Genomic DNA, 22,034 nt, shown 5'->3' with positions numbered 1-22,034 from the left:
AATTTATTGAGTTCCTGTTATTTATAAGTTATGAATATAATTTATCCAGCCATTTTTCCGAATTTTGAAGATCGTCTGTTTTTTTCCTTCCTTTTTTGTACTGTTTAGATATATTTAACAATTAGAGAAGGAATAATAGCTAATGTTTGTACTGCATTGCATGAGAAAGTGCTTTACAAGTGGTACACTTATCCCTGTTAGAACTTTCCCGGGAAAGTCATTTTTGTTTTATAGATAGATGTATCAAGGGGCCCAACAGCTTTCCCAGGCTCCAGACCAGTCCAGCTGCCCACTGGTTCTCTCCGCCTGCATTCCCTTCAGGTGCACCTGGATCTCACCAGCACCCCATCCCCCAGTCGGATCCTCCTCCTATGTTCTTGAACAGGGCCACCAGACCCCCTTGCCAACTGGTCACCCAGATATCGTTCATGACCCAGCACCAGCCAATCACCAGGACCTGTCTTCTACCTTATAACTGTCCCTGAATCATGCACATGGCCCCATCCGTCCACCACCACTGCAGTTCAGGCCTCCATCGTCACTCCCTTAGAGAAGTGGCATGGCCTCTTTCTTCCCATACACGGGCCTCCTAAGATGTAGACCCAGAGCTGCTTGCCCAAGGGGCTTCCCTTTTGCCCACAGGATAGACAAAACCCTTGGGGTGACCTTCCTCTCCTCCCAGCCTCATCGCCAGCAGGACCCCCCTTCTTCTCCCCACCCAGCCCTGCTTCCCCTCTCCCTGGGCTGGGAGCCCCCTTGCCACTGAAGCTTTTCTGCTGCTCCTGTGTGGAGAGACCAAGCCTCTGCCCTGCAGCCAGGACATCCAAAGTGAATTTTTCCCTGTGGAGGTGCTACATTTTTGCTGATTCCTCTGTACCCCCAAATCTCCTAGGAGACTTAGACTGAATTTATTTCAGGTCAGGGAAGTAAGTCTGAAAGTGTGAAAGCAAAAAAAGGAATGTTTCCCTTTTGAATCATAAGGTCGATGAAATATTGGCTTTTTCCTTCAAAATGAGAATTTACAACTATTCCCATTTCACCAATGAATATACTGGAGTTTTAATATTGAAGCATTTAGGCTTTGAGAAGCATCCTGTTGAGATGCTGAAACATAATTGGGACATTTCCATCAACTCTGCACACATTGGTTATTAACATGTCAAATTCTGGATTCTTATTGTTAGCTAAGTATGTGTGTGAAAAGCATATATTTTTGTGGCTGGATTTTGAATCTGTTCAGAGATTTCTTTATTCTTTGTTGAAAAAAAAAAAAAAAAACCTCATTCATGCTGATCCTTCCCAAGAAATGAAGACAGTGGCAGCTTGTTCAGTGATAGAGCCTTTTCTGAGACCTGTGCGGGTCTGGCTTTCTTTGTATTTTCATAGGCAGAGCATCTGCCCTTGATAGGAGTCCAAAGCCTTGACTTAGTGATTCCAAAAGATCTTCCTCTGAAATCTTTTTCATGTCTTCAATACAATTCCATTTGATTTCAGGGCTCCTGTATCAGGAATACCGAGATAAATCAACTCTCCAAGAAATTGAAACCAGGAGGCAACAGGATGCAGAAATACAAGGCAATGCTGACGGGTCCCCGGCCAGTGAGGAGACCCCAGAGGAGGATGAAGAGGAGGAGGAGGAGGAGGAGCCGGCAAGTCCACCGGAGAGGAAGGCTGTGCCCCAGATATGCCTGCTCAGTAACCCGCACTCGAGATTTAACCTCTGGCAGGATCTCCCGGAGATTCGGAGCAGCGGGGTGCTGGACATCCTCCAGCCGGAGGAGATCAGGCTGCAGGAGGTAATGGGCTGCCCTAGGGTGGGAGCTTCCAATCAGAACGTACAGGTGTTTTAACCAACGTGGGTGAGCCTTCTTCTGCGAGGTGAGACTCTCTGGCTGGTTCACCAGAGGAATTACTTGCAGAGTACATCCATCCAGAACATGCAGGAAAATTCACATTATTTCATAGGCAACAAAAAGTACCCAGTTACCTTCTAGGATAGCTCAACCCCAGTACTGAGTGTTCTCCACATTGCTGTTTCGTCAGAGAGTAAGATTGCGTTCTCTAAACCTTTCGTTGTTATCATGGGGGCATTTCCGTGGTACGCGTGAACGCTGATGCAGGAGGTGATGCTGAACTCACTGTGATGGTGAACTAACTAGTCATCTGTGCTTTACTATGCACGCACAGTCTTATCCCACATCTTCATTTTGTAGTCGCTTGAAGCTCGGGTGGGGCTCTGAAAGAAAGCCCTCGGCCCCCTCCTGAAACGGTGTGGGAATCGGGACTTGTGTCTCTCCCACTTCATCCGATGGTCCAGGCAGACTGCCCGTCAGTTAGGCTGAGGCCAGATCACGGAGTCACCTAATAGTTTGTTGCTAGCGAGGAGAAATAAAACATGAACAGTCATAGAAATGAGTAGCTAAGAAGTCTAGCTAAGTGTTCATTTTAGTTGAACCAAGATTGTTTGGGTATAGAGGGGAAATCTGTGGTACAGAGAGACAAGTTGGTCAATAGCAAGGGGAGAGACTGGGGGTGAGAAATGGTGACCCTGCAGGTGTGTGTCATCGTGAAAGTTAAAAAGTGGATGCAGAGGGAAAAAGTGAAGAGATTTTTTTTTAACTTGTTCAGTCCAATTCCATCCTCTCTATCCTCTCGCTCTCCCTCTTGCCCTCAGCCCCGACTCCCCTCCACTCATATGTTCCTCAAGCCATGCTCGAACTTGCTCCTAGTTGCAGTCCTGACTCCAGATGTTCTGTCCTTCTTTAACTCTTGGTTCTCCTGCGCGAGATTCTATAGCAAGGCAGAACTGCAGATTGTGTGCACAGGTAATGACCGAGACTGAGCCTAGCTCCCAGCGAGGGTTATCTAACGCTGACTCGGTTGGTACAATACCTTTGCTCTTCTAGAAGGCTTGATAGCACTCGACTTTTGAAGGGCCACCGAGGTTCACTGTGTCCGGCCCCGCAGACTCAGGAGGAATGGCTTTAACCTCTGACATCACGTGTGACTTGCAAGCGGTGATTTGTAAAGGATGCCACAGTTTTTTAATGAAACTTCTGATGTCAGTAGTGTCTCTTCATCCTGATGGGGCTTATCCCAGCTTCTCACAAAGATACTGGTGAGGGTATGTAAAGAACCACGCACCCCACCAGCAGTGAAGATGCACGGTCGGGGGGATCTCCAAGAGGCAGGTGGAACTGGACTGAGGAATGCCACTGAAAGCAACCATGTGGAAGGTGCTGGAAGCCACAGAGAAATTCCCCCACAGGTGGCTGTCCACCAGCTACTGACAGAGCCATCATGCCTGACTTTTTGGTTTCTTTTTATCATCCCTAACTTTTTTTCCTTCCAGTTTTATTAAGATATAACTGACACACAACACTGTATAAGTTTCAGGTGTACAGCATAATGATTTGACTTCCATGCATCATGAAATTATGACCATAAGAAGTTTCGTGAACATCCATCATCTTGTATAGACACAACATTAAAGAAATGGAGATTTTTTTTTTCCTTATGATGAGAACTCAGGATTTACTCACTTCCATATGTAACATATATATACCAGCAATCTTAATTATATTTATCATGTTGTACATTACATCTTATAACTGGAAGTTTGTGCCTTTTAACTGCCTTCATTTAATTCCCCCTCCCCATCCCCCTTCCCCACCCCACTGCACCCCGCAGTCTGATCTCCTCTTCTGAGTTCGCTTTTCGTTTTTAAAGTATAATTGACCTACAACACTATGTTAGTTCCTGTTACACAACGTAGTGATTTGGTATTTCTGTACATTTCAAAATGGTCACCTAAACGTTTTGATTAAGTCTGGTTACAATATGCCACCACACAAAGGTATTACATAGGTATTGACTGTATTCCCCACGCTGTACATTTCATACCTGTGACTCATTTATTTTGCAACTGGAAATTTGTACCTCCTAAGATCCCTCACCTATTTCTTTCCTTCCCTTCCCTCCTCCCCTCTGGCAACCACCTATTTGTTTTCTGTATCTATTTCTGTTTTGTTGTTTCTTCCTTTGTTTTGTTTTTTAGATTCCACATATAAGTGAATCTTTTATACCTGCAAATATAATATTTGTCTTTCTCTGTCTGACTTTTTTCCCTTAGCATAATACCCTCTAGGTCCACCCATGTTGTCTCAAATGGCAAGATTTTATTCTTTTTTATGAATGAGTAATATTCCATAGTCTATATATATATATACACCATATCTTCTTTATCCATTCATCTATTGATGGGCACGTAGCTTGTTTCCATATCTTGGCTATTGTAAACAATGCTGCAGTGAACATAGAGGTGCCAATGTCTTTTGACTCAGTGTTTTCATTCTCTTCAATTAAATACCCAGGAGTGGAATTTCTGGATCATATGATACTTATGTTATTAATTTTTGAGGAATCTCCATACTGTTTTCCATATTGGCTGCACCAACTTACAATCCCACCAAGAGTGCATGAGGGTCCCCTTTTCTCCACGCCCTCACCAGCACTTATTATTTGTTGTCTTTTTGATAATAACCATTCTGACAGGAGAGAAGTGATATCTCATTGTGGTTTTGATTTGCATTTCCCTGATAATTAGTGATGTTGAGCATCTTTTCATGTGTGGTTGGTCATCTGTATTCTTTGGAAGAATGTCTATCCAGATCCTCTGCCCATTTTTTAATCGAGTTCGTTTTTTGATATTGACTTGTATGAGTTCTTTGTATATTTTAGATATGAACCCCTTACCAGATATATTATTTGCACATATCTTCTCCCTTTCGGTAGGTGGCCTTTTCGTGTTGTTGATAGTTTCCTTCTTTGTGCAAAAGCTTTTTAGTTTGATATAGTCCCATTTGTTTACTTTTGCTTTTGTTTCCCTCACACTATCCCTAACTTTGACTTTCATATAAAAGGGATTATACAATGCTATTTCGCATTTGGCTTTTTTCATGCAGTATTACCACCATGGGGCCTTTTTTATAGTCCTCAAAATAAGGAAAAGTGTCTAGTTTCTGGAGGAATACTTGTTTATTTTTTTACCTTGATAATTAGAGAAATAAATTTAAAATAATTTGGAAAGCTTAGAGATAAACCCCAGTAGAACTTAAAACATGGTATAAACCTTCTCCAACAACAAGCCAAGAGCAGAGAAAGCAGGGATCTTGTAATAAAAGGAAAGCAAACAGTAAAAAAGCACAAAAAACAAGTAGCATAAAATAAGGTGGCAGGGACTTCCGTGGTGGTCCAGTGGCTAAGACTCCACGCTCTCAGTGCCAGGGGCCCGGGTTTGATCCCTGGTCAGGGAACTAGATCCCAAATGCCACAACCAAGAGCCGGCGCAGGGCTTCCCTGGTGGCGCAGTGGTTGAGAGTCCGCCTGCCGATGCAGGGGACGCGGGTTCGTGCCCCGGTCCGGGAGGATCCCACATGCCGCGGAGCGGCTGGGCCCGTGAGCCATGGCCGCTGAGCCTGCGCGTCCGGAGCCTGTGCTCCGCAACAGGAGAGGCCACAGCAGTGAGAGGCCTGCGTACCGCAAAAAAAAAAAAAAAAAAAAAAGAGCCGGCACAGCCAAATAAATAAATAAATGAATACTAAAAATAAAATAAGGTGGCAGAGTTCATAGCAAATGTATCTGTTATAACCACAAATGTAAATTGCTTAAATCCTCCATTGAAAAGCAGAAATTATCCAACTGATTAGAAAACTAAACCCACGATATTATCATACGGATTACAATTCAGGGCAAGAAAAGTTACCAAAGGGAACAATGAGTCATTTTTTATTGTTAAAGTTTATCACTTTATTTTTTTAAGTGTTAAAATTAAATAAGCTACTCATTAATACATTTTCATTATTTAAAAAAAATGCAAACAGCGCACACGTTTGCAGGCCTTTTCTTGGCTCCTGGGTTCTCACTGGAGGACCAGCTGTGTTCACGTTCTCTCTCCTGGTAAATTACAGTCATAAAGCCCGGTGTGATTTTGGACTTAAGACACTTGTGAAGACTCTTAAGTGCAAAATCCTTGTAGATCTTTATGATGTTTTCCCCCATATTTTACACTTGTTTATTCAAGAGCAGTTTGATTTTGCTTTTGGCTTTTAGCAACTTGCCTTTAACTGACTTCTTAGAGCTTTCAGCTTACTTTTCATAAAAACAACTCTCTTTGCACTGAAAATTCTTTAGTTTTTATCAAGTAAGGACGTAATTGCAGAGCAAGTACGACTGGCTCTGGCTCGCATAAGTTTAAGGACAAACACAGGCTCACAGATGGAGAGAGAAGTGTTCAGGTGGCAGGTGGCGGGCAGCCTGTGCCCGGCCCTCAGCAGGTCTTTGCAGGGAAGCAGTGCACGTGACCCCAGGCACATGGGTCATGTAGAGCTGGGTTAGGAGAGCTTCTGTGTGCCTGCATCTTCACGCCCGTGGGAGACCACAGCCGTAGGATAGATGCCCGGAAGTGGAATTGTGGGTGAAAAGTGAAGTGCGTTTTCAATGGTGGTGGATACCACCAAATCGCCATTCAAAAAGGCGGTTCGGGCTTCCCTGGTGGCGCAGTGGTTGAGAATCCGCCTGCCGATGCAGGGGACACGGGTTCGTGCCCTGGTCCGGGAAGATCCCACGTGCCGCGGAGCGGCTGGGCCTGTGGGCCATGGCCACTGAGCCTGCGCATCCGGAGCCTGCTCCGCAATGGGAGAGGCCACAACAGTGAGAGGCCCGTGAACCGGAAAAAAAAAAAAAAAAAAAAAAAAAAAAAAAAGGCGGTTCAAATTTCACACTACGGCAGTGCGAGAGAGGCCATTTTTTCACACACCCTCCTAACCCCGTTAGCAAACTTCTTGATTTTTGCTCTAATCTGTTGGATGAAAAATCATATCTTGTTTTAACCTGCCTGTCCTTGATGACATAAATTGAGCATCTTTTCTTATGCTTATCGGCCGTTTCCATTTCTTTGTCTATGAATTGCCTGTTCTTATCCTTTGCCCGTTTTTGTATGGGGTTATTTATGTTTGTCTTCTTGACTGATAGCATCTTTTTACATATTATGGATATGATTTGTTTATATGTTTCAAATGTTTTCTCCCACAGTAAAAACACGGGGAGGTGATGTAGCACAGAATTTATGCACACAGGCACAGGAGCCCAACTCCCTGGGTTTGAATCCCAGTCCTGCTACTTCTTAGCTGAGTGACTTTGGGCAAGTCACTTGACTTCTCTGTGCCTCTGCTTCCTTATCTGTAAAATTGAGCTCATACACAGGGTTGTGAAGATCAAATGAGTTAGTACAGATAAAGAGCTGGCAACAGGCTGACATTCTTCAACAAAAAGTCTTTTTCCACTTAAAAATCTTTTCTCATTTTTATAGAAAATCTGTCAGTCTTTTTACTTCTTTAACCCTGATCTTCTGGATGTTGTGTTGTACGATTAGGAAGGCCGTTCCCAAGAGGTGCACTTTATAATGAAAAGATGACTATGATGAAGTATCTTGAAATGGAAGCCAGACAGAGCAGAGTCTGTCAGAGACATGAGCTGAAGCTGTACTGTAGGACTGGGACATAACAGAGATATAAGGACTCTGAAAAAAATGATGAGGTTGACTTAAAATATTTTCCCTGATCTTTGTACTCTCTAAAGCTGCACTGCCCACTTGGGTAGCCCCCTGCCACATGTGGCTCTTGAGCACTTGACACGTGGCTAGTCCTAATTGAGGTGTACTGTGTGTGTAAAATACACAACAAATTTTGCAGATTTAGTACAAGGAAAAAGAAAGTAAACTATCTTATTAATAATTTTTATATTACATGTTGACATAATATTCTGGATATATTGGATTAAATAAGATATATTAAAATTTCCCCATTTCTTTTTACCTTTTTTTTAATGTGGTTACTAGAAAATTTAAAACTGTATATGAGACTTACATTATATTTCTCTTGGACAGCACTGCTCTAAAGAGAGGGAATATATTATTTCCCAGTGTCCATAGATACCACCAAAAAGCAGCCGTATATTAAACCATAAGAAAAAAGCTCAGTGAGTATTTATTAAAATTGTATAGGCTGGGCTTCCCTGGTGGCGCAGTGGTTGAGAATCCGCCTGCCAATGCAGGAGACACGGGTTCGTGCCCTGGTCCGGGAAGATCCCACATGCCGCGGAGCAACTAAGCCCGTGAGCCATGGCCGCTGAGCCTGTGCGTCCGGAGCCTGTGCTCCGCAACGGGAGAGGCCACAACAGTGAGAGGCCCGCATACCGGAAAAAAAAAAAAAAAAAAAAAAAAAAAATTGTATAGGCTGTAATCTCTCACTAAAGTGCACTGAAACAAGAAAATAAATTTAAACAATGTAAAAACCTCAAATCAGCAATGTTTAAAATGTTCCTGACTTTTGAGATAGGGAAATAGATTTTATAATTACAGATTATTTCAAAGATAATGAGGAGGGTGCTACATTTAAAAATACATGGAATGCTGTCAAAGCTGTATTTGGATAAAAAATTCACAACCTAACATGCTTTAATTATTAAATAAGGAGTAAATGTAAGTTAAATGAACTAAGATGGCAGCTTGAGACATTAGGAGGAAAGCACACACACACACGCCTAAGGAAAGCAGGCAGGGTCGAGATCCAAAAGATACCGTGTAAAAGTCTTGGTGAGATGAGTGATTTTCTAGGAAAATATAAGCTACAAAAATTGACTCAAAAATAAAAAGTAAAATAACCACCAAAATACACCAGTAACTTTAAAAATCTACAAAAGAGATGTTGCAACCAGATGACCGAATTGTCCGAAATGGTCAAAGCACAGAAGAGTCCCGTGTTGCTTAGAATAGCCTGGAACACTGCTGTCCAGCAGAACTTTCTGTCATGTTGGAAATATTCTATATCTGCATCTTCAATAGTCAGTAGCCACATGTGGCTACTGAGCGTTTGAAATGTGGCCAGTGCAACTGAGGAACTAAATGTTTAATTCTACTTAAACTAAAATTAAGCCACGTATTGCCAGCATATCGGTCAGTGCAGTTCTAGAGCAGGGATCATCAAACTTAAAGGGCCACTTTGTAAATACTTCAGGCTTTGTAGGCCATACAGCCTCCTTCACAACCACTCAGCTCTGCATTGTAATGTCATAGCAGCAGATAGACAATGTGTAAAGGTAATGGACATGACTGAGTTCCAGTACAACTTTATATAGTTACAGGTGGCCAGCCCTGACCCCTGGTCTAAAGATACAAAGGAGGGAAACACAAATTATTTGACAGTAATATAATATTAGTAACTAAATCTGATCATTAGAGCACGTGTACATTAAAAACAAAATGCACAGTTATAGATAATAACTTCAAGACTCCTCTCAGTAATTAGTAGGAGTAGGAGACAAAGTCAGTAAGGATCTAAGAAGAGTGAGTGCCATCAAAACTGGAACTAGGGCTTCCCTGGTGGCGCAGTGGTTGAGAATCCGCCTGCCGATGCAGGAGACACGGGTTCGTGCCCGGGTCCGGGAAGATCCCACATGCCGCGGAGCGGCTGGGCCCGTGAGCCATGGCCGCTGAGCCTGCGCATCGGGAGCCTGTGCTCCGCAACGGGAGAGGCCACAACAGTGAGAGGCCCGCGTACCACAAAAAAAAAAAAAAAACCAAAAAACTGGAACTAATTAACATGTATAAATCACTTCACTCAACAATAGCAGAATACACATTTTTTTCAAGGACACAAGGAACATTCACCAAGATAGACCACACCACACTTTAACAAAATAAAAGAATTTAAATCATACAAAGTATGACTTGACCATAATAGAATTAAACTAGAAATCAGTGACATAAAGATAACAGGAAAACCTCCAAGCACTTGGAAATCAAGCAGCACATTTCTGTGGCATCCCTGAGTCAAAGAGAAAGTCTCCAGGGAAGTTAGAAATAAACTCCCTCTTGTCATGGTTGATATGACTGCACATAGACAATCTCAAGGAATCTACAAAAATTCTTAGAACTAATAATAAATACACATTGGCTAAAAATAACTTAAAGTACAGTACCAAGTGCTGGTGTGGATGTGGAGTAACTGGAACTCTCATACATTGCGGGTGGGATTACAAAATGGTACAGCTGCTCTGGAGAACTGCTGGCAGTTTCTTATAAAGTGAAACATACACTTACCTGCAGCCCAGCAATCCCAGTCCTGGGTACTTACCTAGAGCAGTGTCTCCACAGCAACACTGTTGACATTTGGGCTGGCTCATCCTTTGTTGGGGGATGCTCTCCTGTGCATTATAGGTTTAGCTGCATCCTTGGCCTCTGCTGCCAGATGCCTGTAGCACCCCTACTCCCAGTCGTGATAATGAAAAAGGTCTCTAGACCTAGCTGAATATCACGCAGGGAGCAAAAATAGTTCGTGGTTGAGAACCACTACCCCAAGGAAACAAAGACCTATGTTCCCACAGAAGCCTGTACATGAATGTTTATAGTAGGTCTATTCATAATTGCCCCAAACTGGTAACAACCCAAATGTCCTTTAACAGATAGATAGATAAACAAACTCTGGAACATTTGTACAAGGGCACACTACTCAGTAAGAAAAAGAAATGAACTATTGATACACACAACTCAGATGAATCTCAGAGGCATTTTGCTGAGTGAAAGAGGTCAGAAAGGTTACACAGTACGTGATTCCATTTATATGACATTCTGAACATGACAAAGCTATAGGGACAGAGAACAGATCAGTGGTTGCCAGGGGTGAGGGGTAGGGGTAGGCTGTGACTAGAGTGGGAGAGCACAAGGGGTGTTTGGAGTGATGGAACTGTTGTGTGTCTTGGTTATAGTGCTGGTTGCAAGAATCTATACATGGGTCAAAATTCATAGAACTGTACAGCCCCCAAAAGTCAATTTTACTGTACGTTCATTTAAAAACTAAAGCATTGTAAAAAGAGTTAGATGTCTTCATTTTGTTAAGTACTCTCCTGGCCGCTCCCCCCCACATAAAACATAGATCTGTCTCACTCTGAATTAAGGCAAAAATTTACATAAAACATAAGTAAATCAAATCTGGAGATACACTAAAAGAATAACATTGAGCACAGAAATTACTGCAAAGATGGTATAATGTTTGAAACCAAAATTTATCATATTAATAGGCCAGAGGAGAAAAATACCCTGATCTTCAAAGAGGTTCAAAAGGGGAGTAGAACATCAATTTCTAAGCAAAACTCAGAAGGGTATTTTCTGAAATTTACAAAGAGTATCTCAGATCTATAACCAGCATCCTACTTAATAAAGAATCTTTGGTGGCAATAAAGGTGAGAGGGCAATCCTTGGTATAACTCTGCGGTTGCTCTGGAAGCTGTGGCCAGGGCAAAACAATGAGGAAAGGAACAAGAGACAAACCCATAAAGAAGGAAGGTCAAAACCACCCTCATCTGCCAGTGACGGCTGCCTACTTACAAATCCTGAGGGAGTAAAAATTACTGGATCTTGGGCTTCCCTGGTGGCGCAGTGGTTGAGAGTCCGCCTGCCGATGCAGGGGACGCGGGTTCGTGCCCCGGTCCGGGAAGATCCCACGTGCCGCGGAGCGGCTGGGCCCGTGAGCCGTGGCCGCTGAGCCTGCGCGTCCGGAGCCTGTGCTCCGCAACGGGAGAGGCCACAACAGTGAGAGGCCCGCGTACCGCAAAAAAAAAAAAAAAAAACTGGATCTCATAAGGCAGAGCAGGGAGGTGGTGGATTATAAAATAAACCTGCAAAAATTAGTTGTTTTTGTATATATCAGCAAAACTCAGGTTTCCATCAGTGAGAAAGCTCTATGGATAAGAAAAAGATAAGCACCCTAAAGAAAAATGGGCAAAACAATTCTCATAGAAAAAGTGGCGGGTGATTAAATGAAAAAAGGGAAAAAATCAAACTCACTGGTAATGAAAGAGGTACAAATTAAAGCAACATTGAGGCACCGGCATTTCAGATGGCAGAGACTTTTCAGTATAAATATGTTTAAAACCTAGCGTTGGGGGGATTTTTAAATGACTTCTCTCGAACACAGCTGATGGAAAGAGTATAGCAGTGCTGTATTAACCCCCTTACAAGAACATGTTTATTTATCATCTAGTGTTTCTGTTTCTAGAAATTTATCTTGAAAAATAATCAGAAGTTTACACGAATACTTATTAGGCTGTCCATTCAAGCAAAAATTAGGGGAAGAATGGAGGGAGAACCCTAACTGCCCAACGATAGGAAATTATTTATTTAGTAAGACGGTGTACAACTGTACAAAGGCACAAACATTTAAAAGCATGTCTTCAAAGAATGAAATGAAATGTTTTTCATTTCAAAGAATGAAGGAATAACATTGTTTTTAAAATGCAGGATAGAACGTTACATGTATAGAAGAGTGGTCATAGAAACTAAAGATATTTAATAAATTATATTTTTGTCATTTCCAATGGATGAGATCAAGATATTTAAGTAAGTTAGGATGACCTAAGAATAACCGCGGTCACATGCAGTAGTGAACAGCACAGGGCACACGGGCTTCAATGCATCTCTCTCTGAGTCTTTATAGACCGACTTTTCATATTTATTTTAAAGAGCTTAATGTGAGTTTCTGCTTTCTATTTTGTTAGTATCTGGCAATGAACACAACACTGAGATCTTCAGACTTTATGTTCCAAATCAGTGACTTCTGCATCAGATCATCTTTTCATTTATCAGAGCAAGTGGGGCAACTTGTACTGGCAGCTCAGTCTGTTGTTGGAACACCTCTTTCTTTAGCTACAAAAGCAGCAGGTCCCAATGAACCACTGTTCACGCAAGGAAAAGACCCCCAAATGATGGCCTTTTGGTGGGTCTGAGTCTTAATCAGTCACTGAAGAATCAGGATTTAAGAATAAAATTGTATGTTTTCCACTTCCTTTTCAAAGTAAAAATTAGGCAGCTGAAATTGGAAAGCATTGTCTTAGATGTCGTGTAGGAGTTTCTTGGTTTACTTTTTTTTTTTTTTTTTTAACTTATTCTGAAGCGCTTGGTTCCCACTCTCCTATTTGGAATGCTTTCTCAATTACTGTTTCAGAACACAATGGTTTGAGAAAATAAGTAGACAGATATTCACATTACAAAGTTAGGAAGGGGGCAGCTGGGGAAGGGTTGGGTGTTTGAATGGGGGAGGTGGGGAGACTCACTGCGACAAACCGTCAGGCAGCGCTTGACTCGCCACTAGTTACGTTAAGTTACTCGCCACTTGCCGGAACTAGACTTCCAGCCTCGTCCCCCTGGGAACGAGGAGGGAGTGACTTCCCAGGGAGCTAGCAAGTTTGGATATAACTCACAGTCTGAGTGTGCTCAGCCTCTGAAAGCAGAGTTGTATTTTTGTTGTTTTTCAACTTGTTTTCACAACTTAGAACTGAAATATACTTACATATTTTTCCCAAAAGAAAACAGTCCATTTTAGAAGGAAATTACTTACGGTTTTTAACACAGCTGACACTGTGAGAAACAAAGGGGAAGCTGGAGGTGCTGGCCGCAGCACCGTCCCTGGAGCAGTCGCTCCTGCCGCTGGCATGGGTGGTGTCCCCGGATCAGATAAAGACGGACTCCACATGGTCCCTGATCTTGGGGGGCTGGCTGTGCACAGCTCGAAAAATGAGCCGGGAATGATATTTTGAGCATCTCCACGGAAACAGGGCTACATGTACACTCCTGGGGGGCGGTCCACCCAGGCTGGCACTTGTGGTGGCACCGCCCCTACGTGCCCGAACTAGACTTCCAGCCTCGTCCCCCTGGGAACGAGGAGGGAGTGACTTCCCAGGGAGCTAGCAAGTTTGGATATAACTCACAGTCTGAGTGTGCTCAGCCTCTGAAAGCAGAGTTGTATTTTTGTTGTTTTTCAACTTGTTTTCACAACTTAGATGAAATATACTTATTTTTTTTTCCAAAAGAAAACAGTCCATTTTAGAAGGAAATTACTTACGGTTTTTAACATGATATAATTCTATCAGAAAATTGAATCGTGATCATTTTATTTACCAACTTTCATTGAATCATATATTTCTCTCTGTAGGACAAACCCTAACAATTCAGCAAATTAATCCCCAATTCAGAGGGGGCAGGGATCTTTGCCCCATGATTTAAGGTGGACAGGAGCCACCACCCAAAATATCAGATAGCTCCTCTTCTATTTGATTTAGAAAGCAAGCACCTATACCTACTTTAGCAAAGTGACAATGTTACCATTTATCATTTTTAAAGGAAATCTTTTGGATAAATAATTTATGCACCAGATATAAAGTTGAAACAGAGCAAACAGAATTACAGCGAAAATAGTTTCCCCCACCAACTCCTGGCCCTCAGGGCCAGTATGTGCGTGCTTGTGCGTGCATGCGTGCGTGTGTGTGTGTTACACAAATGGTAAACTCTATGTACACTGCTGTGTGCCTTGCTTTTCTTTTTTTACTTAGCAAAATGTTTTGACAGTATTTCCAGATCAGCCCAGAGTTCCCCATTCTTTTTTTTCTTTTCTTTTCTTACTTTTTTTTTCTAGCTTTATGGACCTCCATTGTTTGTGATGTTCCATAATTTATTTAACCAGTCCCCTGTTGATGGACTGCAACTAGAAATGTTGTGTATCAAGGATGTTCATTGCAGCGTTATTTATAGTAGTAAAAGACAGATCTGTAGAATGGAATACTATGGGAATTGCTAAGTGGAACTGTTGGGTTAAAGGTTACATACTTTTTAAATTTTGAGAAGATATTGCCAAGTTGTCTTCACACTTCAGCTGTATGAGAGTGTGCTGGTTCCCTATCACCAGTGTGGTACAGCATCCAACGAGTTTATCCTGACCAGTGTGCAAGATCATAAATGATACTGTGTTGTGGTTTTACTTTGCATTTCTCTTGTTGTGAATGAGGCTGGGCATCTTTTCAAGCATGTGTCTTTTAAAATTTTAGTGTGTACTTTTTTGTAAGTTATCTTATTAACCAGGTCGTCTTGAGAAAACGTAACAATTGGCTTGTGACGTGTGTGAGCTTGCCAAGGCTTCGGTTTGGGCAGCTGGTGGTGTGGAGGCACATTGGGCCCCCCAGGGCCTGCGTGCCAACTCACCTTTAATGTGTGACCCCTAGTTCCACAGCAACCCCGGGACTAATTGTCATCACCCTGGGTGACGCTGAGGCCCCGTGGCCCCCGTGGAAGCCCCTGGTCTTGCATTTCCCACACGGACTAGAGACCATGCTGCAGCAGAGCCTGGGCTCTGGAATCTGACTCCATCGTAATTATTCGAGGATGAGAGAGAGGCTCTGGGGGCTGCTTCTTTTTTATTTTTATTTTTTTTGTGGTACGCGGGCCTCTCACTGCTGCGGCCTCTCCCGTTGCGGAGCACAGGCTCCGGACGCGCAGGCTCAGCGGCCATGGCTCACGGGCCCAGCCGCTCCGCGGCACGTGGGATCCTCCCGGACCGGGGCACGAACCCGTGTCCCCTGCATCGGCAGGCGGACTCCCAACCACTGCGCCACCAGGGAAGCCCAGGGGCTGCTTGTTAACTAAAAGCCTTTTCGGAGTCACTTCTGTCCACTTTAATGCCTCTGAGGGGTATGAATTACTCTTCTAGCCGCAGAAGTGAGGAAAGCATTATGCACGGGCAGCAGGATAACGCGGGAAGCAGGGTCTGGCGAGCGAGGACGCAGATCCACGCAGGGCGGCTGCTGCCGGCGGCAGAAGGGCTCAAGGCCCAAAGCAGAGGGCAGGCGCGGCCTCTGACGGAGGACACCGCTCCCCGGCTCCTGCTGACACCCCCCGAGGAGAGGGGAGGCAGCTCGCCTGAGTGGCTGGGGCAGCCTCAGGCCCTCGGGGGCCACGGGTTTGTCTTTGGGGTCTGTGGTCTGCACAGAGGCTGAGCATCTTGGGCGCAGAGCTCAGCCTGCAGCCAACCAAAGTGGTCATAACTCCCACCAGCACAAGGGCACAGAGCCTGGACTGTGACGTCCCATGGCCTCTAAGGCAGCCTGAGCCCGAGGAGGGACACCCCTCGCAAACCCCTTGGCATTCTGGCCCAGCTTTGCCTCCATCTCCTCCCACCCTCCAGGCACTAACAGCGAAGTCTGGCATCGGGCAGGTGCCCTAACGCTTAGCACTCAAGGTGATAAGTGCGAAAGAAAGGTACCCGGGGAGGCTTTGGGGCTGGGGGCCCCCAGCCCTGGCACCAGGGGTCCTCAGACTCTGCCATGCCTCAGAGCGACCTGGGGATCTTGTTAAAGGTTACGCGGGGGGCTGGGGGAGGTTCCTGGGAATCTGCATTTCCACAAACACCTGTGGTTGCAGGACCAGGCTGAGAAATGCTGGTTGTTTTTTTCTTTCCTTTTTGCCTGGCTAAGTCTTATTGGCTCTTTGACTCTGACAGCCCCTTCCGGAAGCCTTCTCCGGCTGCCTGCCTCCCCATCTCCCCCTGCCATGGCAAAGCCCCCTCCCACTCCACCGTGGGCATCACTGCAGAGCTGTCATTGACTGTGTCCAAGCCGCCTCCTCCCTGGTGTGTCTGTGTCCTGTGTCCCCAGCATCAAGCCGAGCCACTCCCTGGAGGTGGCTCTGGGCACATGTCTGTGGAATGAGTGAGGTGAGGAGGGCAGGACAGCAGCACGGACTCCAGCCCCCCAGCAGCTGTGGTCTCCTGAGCCGGCGACCTCCTAGGGGCAGGGGTCAGCTCTTGGTCCTCTCAGGAATCCCCAGTGCCCGCGGCCCCCAGCCCCCAGCTCTTGGGAGGTGCTCAGTAAACACTTGGAGTTTCCTGTGTGCTGCACCGAGGCCAGGCCTTTCAGGAAGCCACCTGGTAAAGGAGATGGGACATCGGACATTCAGGCCAGCAGGAGCCAGGAGAGGAGGAAGAACGACGGGCACAGCTAACAGTGTCCTTGTAAAGAGACACAGACGGCCCCGAGGAGGACAGGTCTGGGAGCCAAGCCTTTCGGTGGAAGTTGTGAGTCTTGGGCGCGGCTCGCCCCCCCGTACGACCCATCGACCCGGCACCAGGCCTGGTTCGCATTTGAGCACTGGGTTAGAGGTTTTCTCTTAACAAGCTTATTATCAAGCACCTACTTGAAAGCACCCTGTAAAGCTAAAAAGATGATTAAGAACCTGGAAAGAGCCTAGGGTGGGAAGGAAGTGGCTTCTGCGTAAATAACAGCAGACCGAGACCGACCTGCAAGGAGAGGGGCTACCAGCCTGGCGCCACTGCAGGCCTGCAGGCTCACAGGAAAGCCTGGGCATTTCTGTGGAAGGGCATCCCTAGCAGGGCGGTCAAGACACAGAGCCCTGAGGTCAGAAGGATGGGGTGTGAACCTTGGTTTTGCTACTCACTGGCTGTGTGGCCTCGGCACTCTCATCTGCACAGTGGGGACGGTTGGTGACCTCCAGGATTGCAGTGAGGACAGAGGGAGGTGACACCTTGGAAGTACTCAGCATTACTCCGGGCACAGGTTAGGAGTTGGACAAATGGCAGCTATTACTATTATTTGCCCGCTGGTGCCATTTATCTCTGATAACCCTGCATAGACAAGGTGGAGAGAACAAGGACGTTGATGGCCACTGTTTCCCAATGAAGTGTCACACCCACCAATGTGTCTCAGACAGGAAGGTACTGACTAAGAGAGAAATGTAGCCAAGAGTTTCCTGGATTTGGAGAGAAAGTGATGCCCAAACCTGCAAAGGGGCATTGGGGAGTGCACAGCAGATCTTGCAAAACAGCCTTTTTCTCCCCAGTGTGATTGTTTGGAAGAAGTACACGCTGTTTTACAGAATACTGATGAACAGTCATCATTCTGGTCTGAACCTCCCCAGTGACCTGGGAGTCTACTGCAGAGAATGTCTCCTTCCTCTGGACTCTGGTCCCAGGACTCCTTTACGGCAGTTTGGAATAATGTCGAACGTTGCCTTGTTCCTTGAGGGATGTGTGTCCTGTGTCAGGAGGGGCCGCCCGCCCTCACCCTCCGGTCCATGATCTGGGCTGCCATAACAGAATACCTCAGACTGGGTGGCTACCCCACAGACATTTATTCTCGTAGTTCTGGGGGCTGGAAGTCCAAGATCAAGGTGCTGGCAGGGTTGGTTTCTGGTGAGGCCTCCCTCCTTGGTTTGCAGGTGGCCACCTTCTCACTGTGTCCTCATATGGTCTTTCCTCTGTGTATGTGCATCCCTTACACAGAGGTGTCAGGTGTCTGTTCTTCTTCTTGTAAGTTCACCAGTCATACTGGATTAGGGGCCCACCCTTATGAGCACATGAACTGTAATTACCTCTTCAAAGGCCCCATCTCCAAATGCAGTCACATCGGGGGTTAGGACTCCAACATATGAATTTTGGGGGACACAATTCAGTCCATAACAGGTGGGAAAATGCAGGCTACCTGAGAAGATCCTTTCTGTACATATGCTCAGACAAGAGCTTAGTCCTGGCCACTGCAGACAGTCTGTCCTGGAAAGAAGCTGGGATGCAGGCAGAGGTGAAGGTGCCTCCTGGGACCCTTAGGGGTAAGGGGATGCTTTTGCTTCCTGGCTCTGCCAATGACCCACCAGACAACAACAGTGGTGAAGGGAGGTGCTGGGTAGCGTCTGTCCTCGGTCAGCCTGCTTTTGTCTCTGACCCCTGGTGACTCAGGCCACGCAACAGCATCATAATAAAGGTTATGGCATCAAAGACCACTGTGAAGCATTGACACCAAGGTCAGGAAGCCGAAACCAATCCAAATCGGGATAGAATGACCACACACGGGGTCCACAGAGAATCTGAATTGTAAGGAGGAGACGGTGCAGGTAAAGAACAAGGCAAAGGACTGTTCAGCCTTGAGCTTCGCTGATGCTGTAAGAAGGAAGGACCCATACCAATGGGGACATCAGGGTGGAGTGTGGCGGCCGCTGATGTGAGCTGCCTGCCTGGACCATGAGGACCTGCGTCGGAAAATGAGATACCATAGGCTGAACTGTCTTAGATCACAGGAAATTGTGGGTCAGTAAACTGAGTTCTTTTTTTTTTTTTTTTTTTTTGCGGTACGCGGACCTCTCACTGTTGTGGCCTCTCCCGTTGCAGAGCACAGGCTCCGGACGCGCAGGCTCAGCGGCCATGGCTCACGGGCCCAGCAGCTCCGCGGCATTTGGGATCTTCCCGGACCAGGGCACGAACCCTTGTCCCCTGCATCGGCAGGCGGACTCTCAGCCACTGCGCCACCAGGGAAGCCCTACACTGAGTTCTTAACGGACAGTGCTCTTTTGTGTGTTAGGGGCTGTTTTTTTTCACTTTCTCTGATCAGAAGCAGACTTATCTTGGTGTCCTGGCTTCCTCTTTCATCCCCTTGCTGATGGGTAAGGGGTCTCCTCTGTTTCTTCAAATACACTGCTTGACTAGGGTGGTCCAGGTGGGCCTGACTCAGGACCACTCCAGTCCCAAGGCTGCGTGAGGGTCCTGAACCCAAACAGCACCGAGGCCTGGGCTGCATCGGGAGAGGGGTCCTGGTTCTGTGCGTCCGTGGGGTGCGGGGCTGGCCTGGGGTCTGCAGGCTCGGAAGTTTCTGGACTCCCCCAGGGAGGGGGAGATGCTGACCGACCAAAGCTGAACCCCCTCAGCTCATGAGACTGTGGCCATGGTCTCAGCTGGAACTCCGGTGATTTCTCTGATACGCTGTTTCCTTTTTTTGGAGAAAAATCTCAGTTTACTGAGAAAAATATAATCCAGTTCTTCCCAAGCCTGTGGGGAGACAGGCATGGCTTCTCATCCACAGGCCGGCGGGGGAAGCGGCGAGAACACGCGCGGAACCCAGGAGCATCGAGCAGCCCCGGGACTCCGGAACGCAAGGCTGTGTGGTTCTGGTCCACACGGCAGCCAGCAGGGTGGACTTAAGACTGTACACAGAAGCCTGCTCTGCCCCCACGTGACCCCTCTAGTGGCCTGGCCACCAGGCCCCTCCCCCAGCTCCCTCTCCACCACCCTGTCTCCCACCCCCAGCTGATGTCCACACCCCTGCTCTGAACGGGTCATACTTTGGCACTCAGACCCAATGTCACCTCCTGGTACAGGCCCTCCCTGACCCCTCTGGCTGGAGCTCCATCCGTGAAGCACTTGAGGTCCTGTGAAGACGACACACAGATGTCGGATGGATTACGACCCCAGACCTCTGTCTGCCAGGCGCTTTGAGATGGGCCGGCTCCGGCTGGGCCTTTGCTCTGGGGACTGTGGTCCTCCCTCTGCACACGGGGAAACTGAGGCTTAGTGGGATGAAGCAATTCTCTGGCTAACTCCAAGGCCGAAGCCTTGACAGCCCTGCTCCTCAGCAGCCTGTGGTGGACACCAGGCCCAGCACAGCCCTCACTGGCTGCAAAACCACCTGGACTGGCCCCTCGAAGAAGGGTCCAGAGCTGACCGGCTCTTACCCTTGGCAAAGAACCCAGGAGGGAGTTGGGCTTAGTAGTAGCGGGGCTGGAAAAAACCCGGGAAGCATATCATGACTGTTGGCAGACACCAAGCGGAATAATCCAGCACTAAGCACCGATGGGAGGCCAAGCTGTGACTCAGAAAACTCGGGCCTAACCGAGCTGCCGAGGATCACGGCCCCGTGTGAGCCCTGCAGCCGGGCGGTGGGCAGGGCGGGGCCTTGGGCAGGGCGGGGCCTTAGCCAGCCCGGCCGCGGAGCACCCGCTGCTCTCACCAAGGAGGGATTCTCTGCAGTAAGCGACTCACGCACACGCTGACGTATACGCACTCACGCACTCTCACGCACTCACGCACACACAGTCACGCATATATACACACTCTCGTGCGCGCGCATACGCCTCTTCCCGTCGGCTCGTGGCGTCCCTCACACCAGCGGGAGGCATTTACTCCTGTCTGCTCTGCCTTCGCTGCCCTGGGATGGAAGCAGGGAGTTTGCTGCGTTCACGGAGGAGGAGTGCCGGGTGCCTGGACGGGTGCTCGTCAGCGTTTGCGGACGAACGAACGAATGAGTGGGTGAGTGAGAGCAGGGCCTGGATCCCTGTGGGCTCCACACGCCGTGCAAAGGCTTGAAGGACTGAGGGTAAACGTAATGTTGATGAGGAAAAGACGACCATATTGATGTGGCAAGTAGTTTGACATATAAATTAAAGACAAACACCCTGGAAAACAAAACTCCACGGATGACTAATCGCCTGTAAACGGAGAAAGAGGGTGAGTTTGTGGTGAAGGGGCACCGCCGGGGTCCAGGAGCAGTGATCCAGGCCCAGCGCCCGCTGCGTGGCGGCGGCTGAGAGGCCCACCCGCCACCGCCCGGCGGCTGCCGACCCCTCATCCTCCCGGAAATCGGGATGGTGATGCTCTCGGGGGCCTGGTCACCTTTCCCACGTGTGATCCCATAGCTGTGCCTCGCGGGCGTCGCTCAGGGAGACGTTTATCTGCGGGGCTGCATCCTGGGCATGGTGGTGTTTTCCTCTCTTGGTACCTGTAACACTCATCTGTCTCAGTTTGGGGTGTTTTGTTTCTTTTAGTTATATTTGCTTAGAACTTGCAAGCTGCGATGGCCTGACATTTTCGCAAGAAACTTAAATTTAGCAGCAGGAAAGTGATTTTTGTTTTCAACATCTGTAACAGAGATGCTTCCAGAAACTTCCTGACCAGCGCGGTCTCAGCCTTGCCAGGCAGGGCTTGGCTGGACGTTGGCAGAACAGAGGGTGGGGCCTTCTGTGCTGAGGCCTCAGCTCTGCCGTGAGTGGGGCCAGCGGGATGTGCTTTGTGTGGTTTCGTATCTTTAAGCAGACCAAGCATCTGTGACGTGGGGACAGTTACAGAGAGGCCGCCAGCTCGTTTCAGTGCCTCCTCTCACTGTCTTGAGTGAGGCACAGACACTAGGGGACCGCTGGGCTCTCCTCTGATTGTGGCCCATGGTCTGTCATTTGCGGGCCACCCTGGCGTGAGCTCTGTGTGAACTTTCTCAGCGGTGCCGGGCAGTTTTATGCTGTTAAGCGTCCCCAACTTACAAAGATGTCGCTTATCTTAGAGTACTTTGCCAGGTTGGCTGTTTGTCCGAGCTTTGCAGGG

The 22,034-nt window shown here is 47.1% G+C and overlaps 1 protein-coding gene across 1 annotated transcript in view; it reads left to right on the top strand.

Moving 5' to 3' along the window:
• The window catches only part of NGEF (neuronal guanine nucleotide exchange factor), a 43,692-nt gene that overhangs the window by 5,214 nt on the left and 16,444 nt on the right, over positions 1-22,034 (top strand). Inside the window, exon 3 of the mRNA XM_059054388.2 lies at positions 1,495-1,796. Within this exon, the coding sequence (XP_058910371.1) occupies positions 1,495-1,796 (302 nt within the window). The remainder of the gene's footprint in view (positions 1-1,494; positions 1,797-22,034) is intronic.

The sequence above is a fragment of the Kogia breviceps genome, chromosome 2, assembly GCF_026419965.1.
Source record: "Kogia breviceps isolate mKogBre1 chromosome 2, mKogBre1 haplotype 1, whole genome shotgun sequence".
In the NCBI taxonomy this organism is placed as follows: domain Eukaryota; kingdom Metazoa; phylum Chordata; class Mammalia; order Artiodactyla; family Physeteridae; genus Kogia; species Kogia breviceps.
This window is presented reverse-complemented; position numbering and strand designations above follow the sequence as displayed.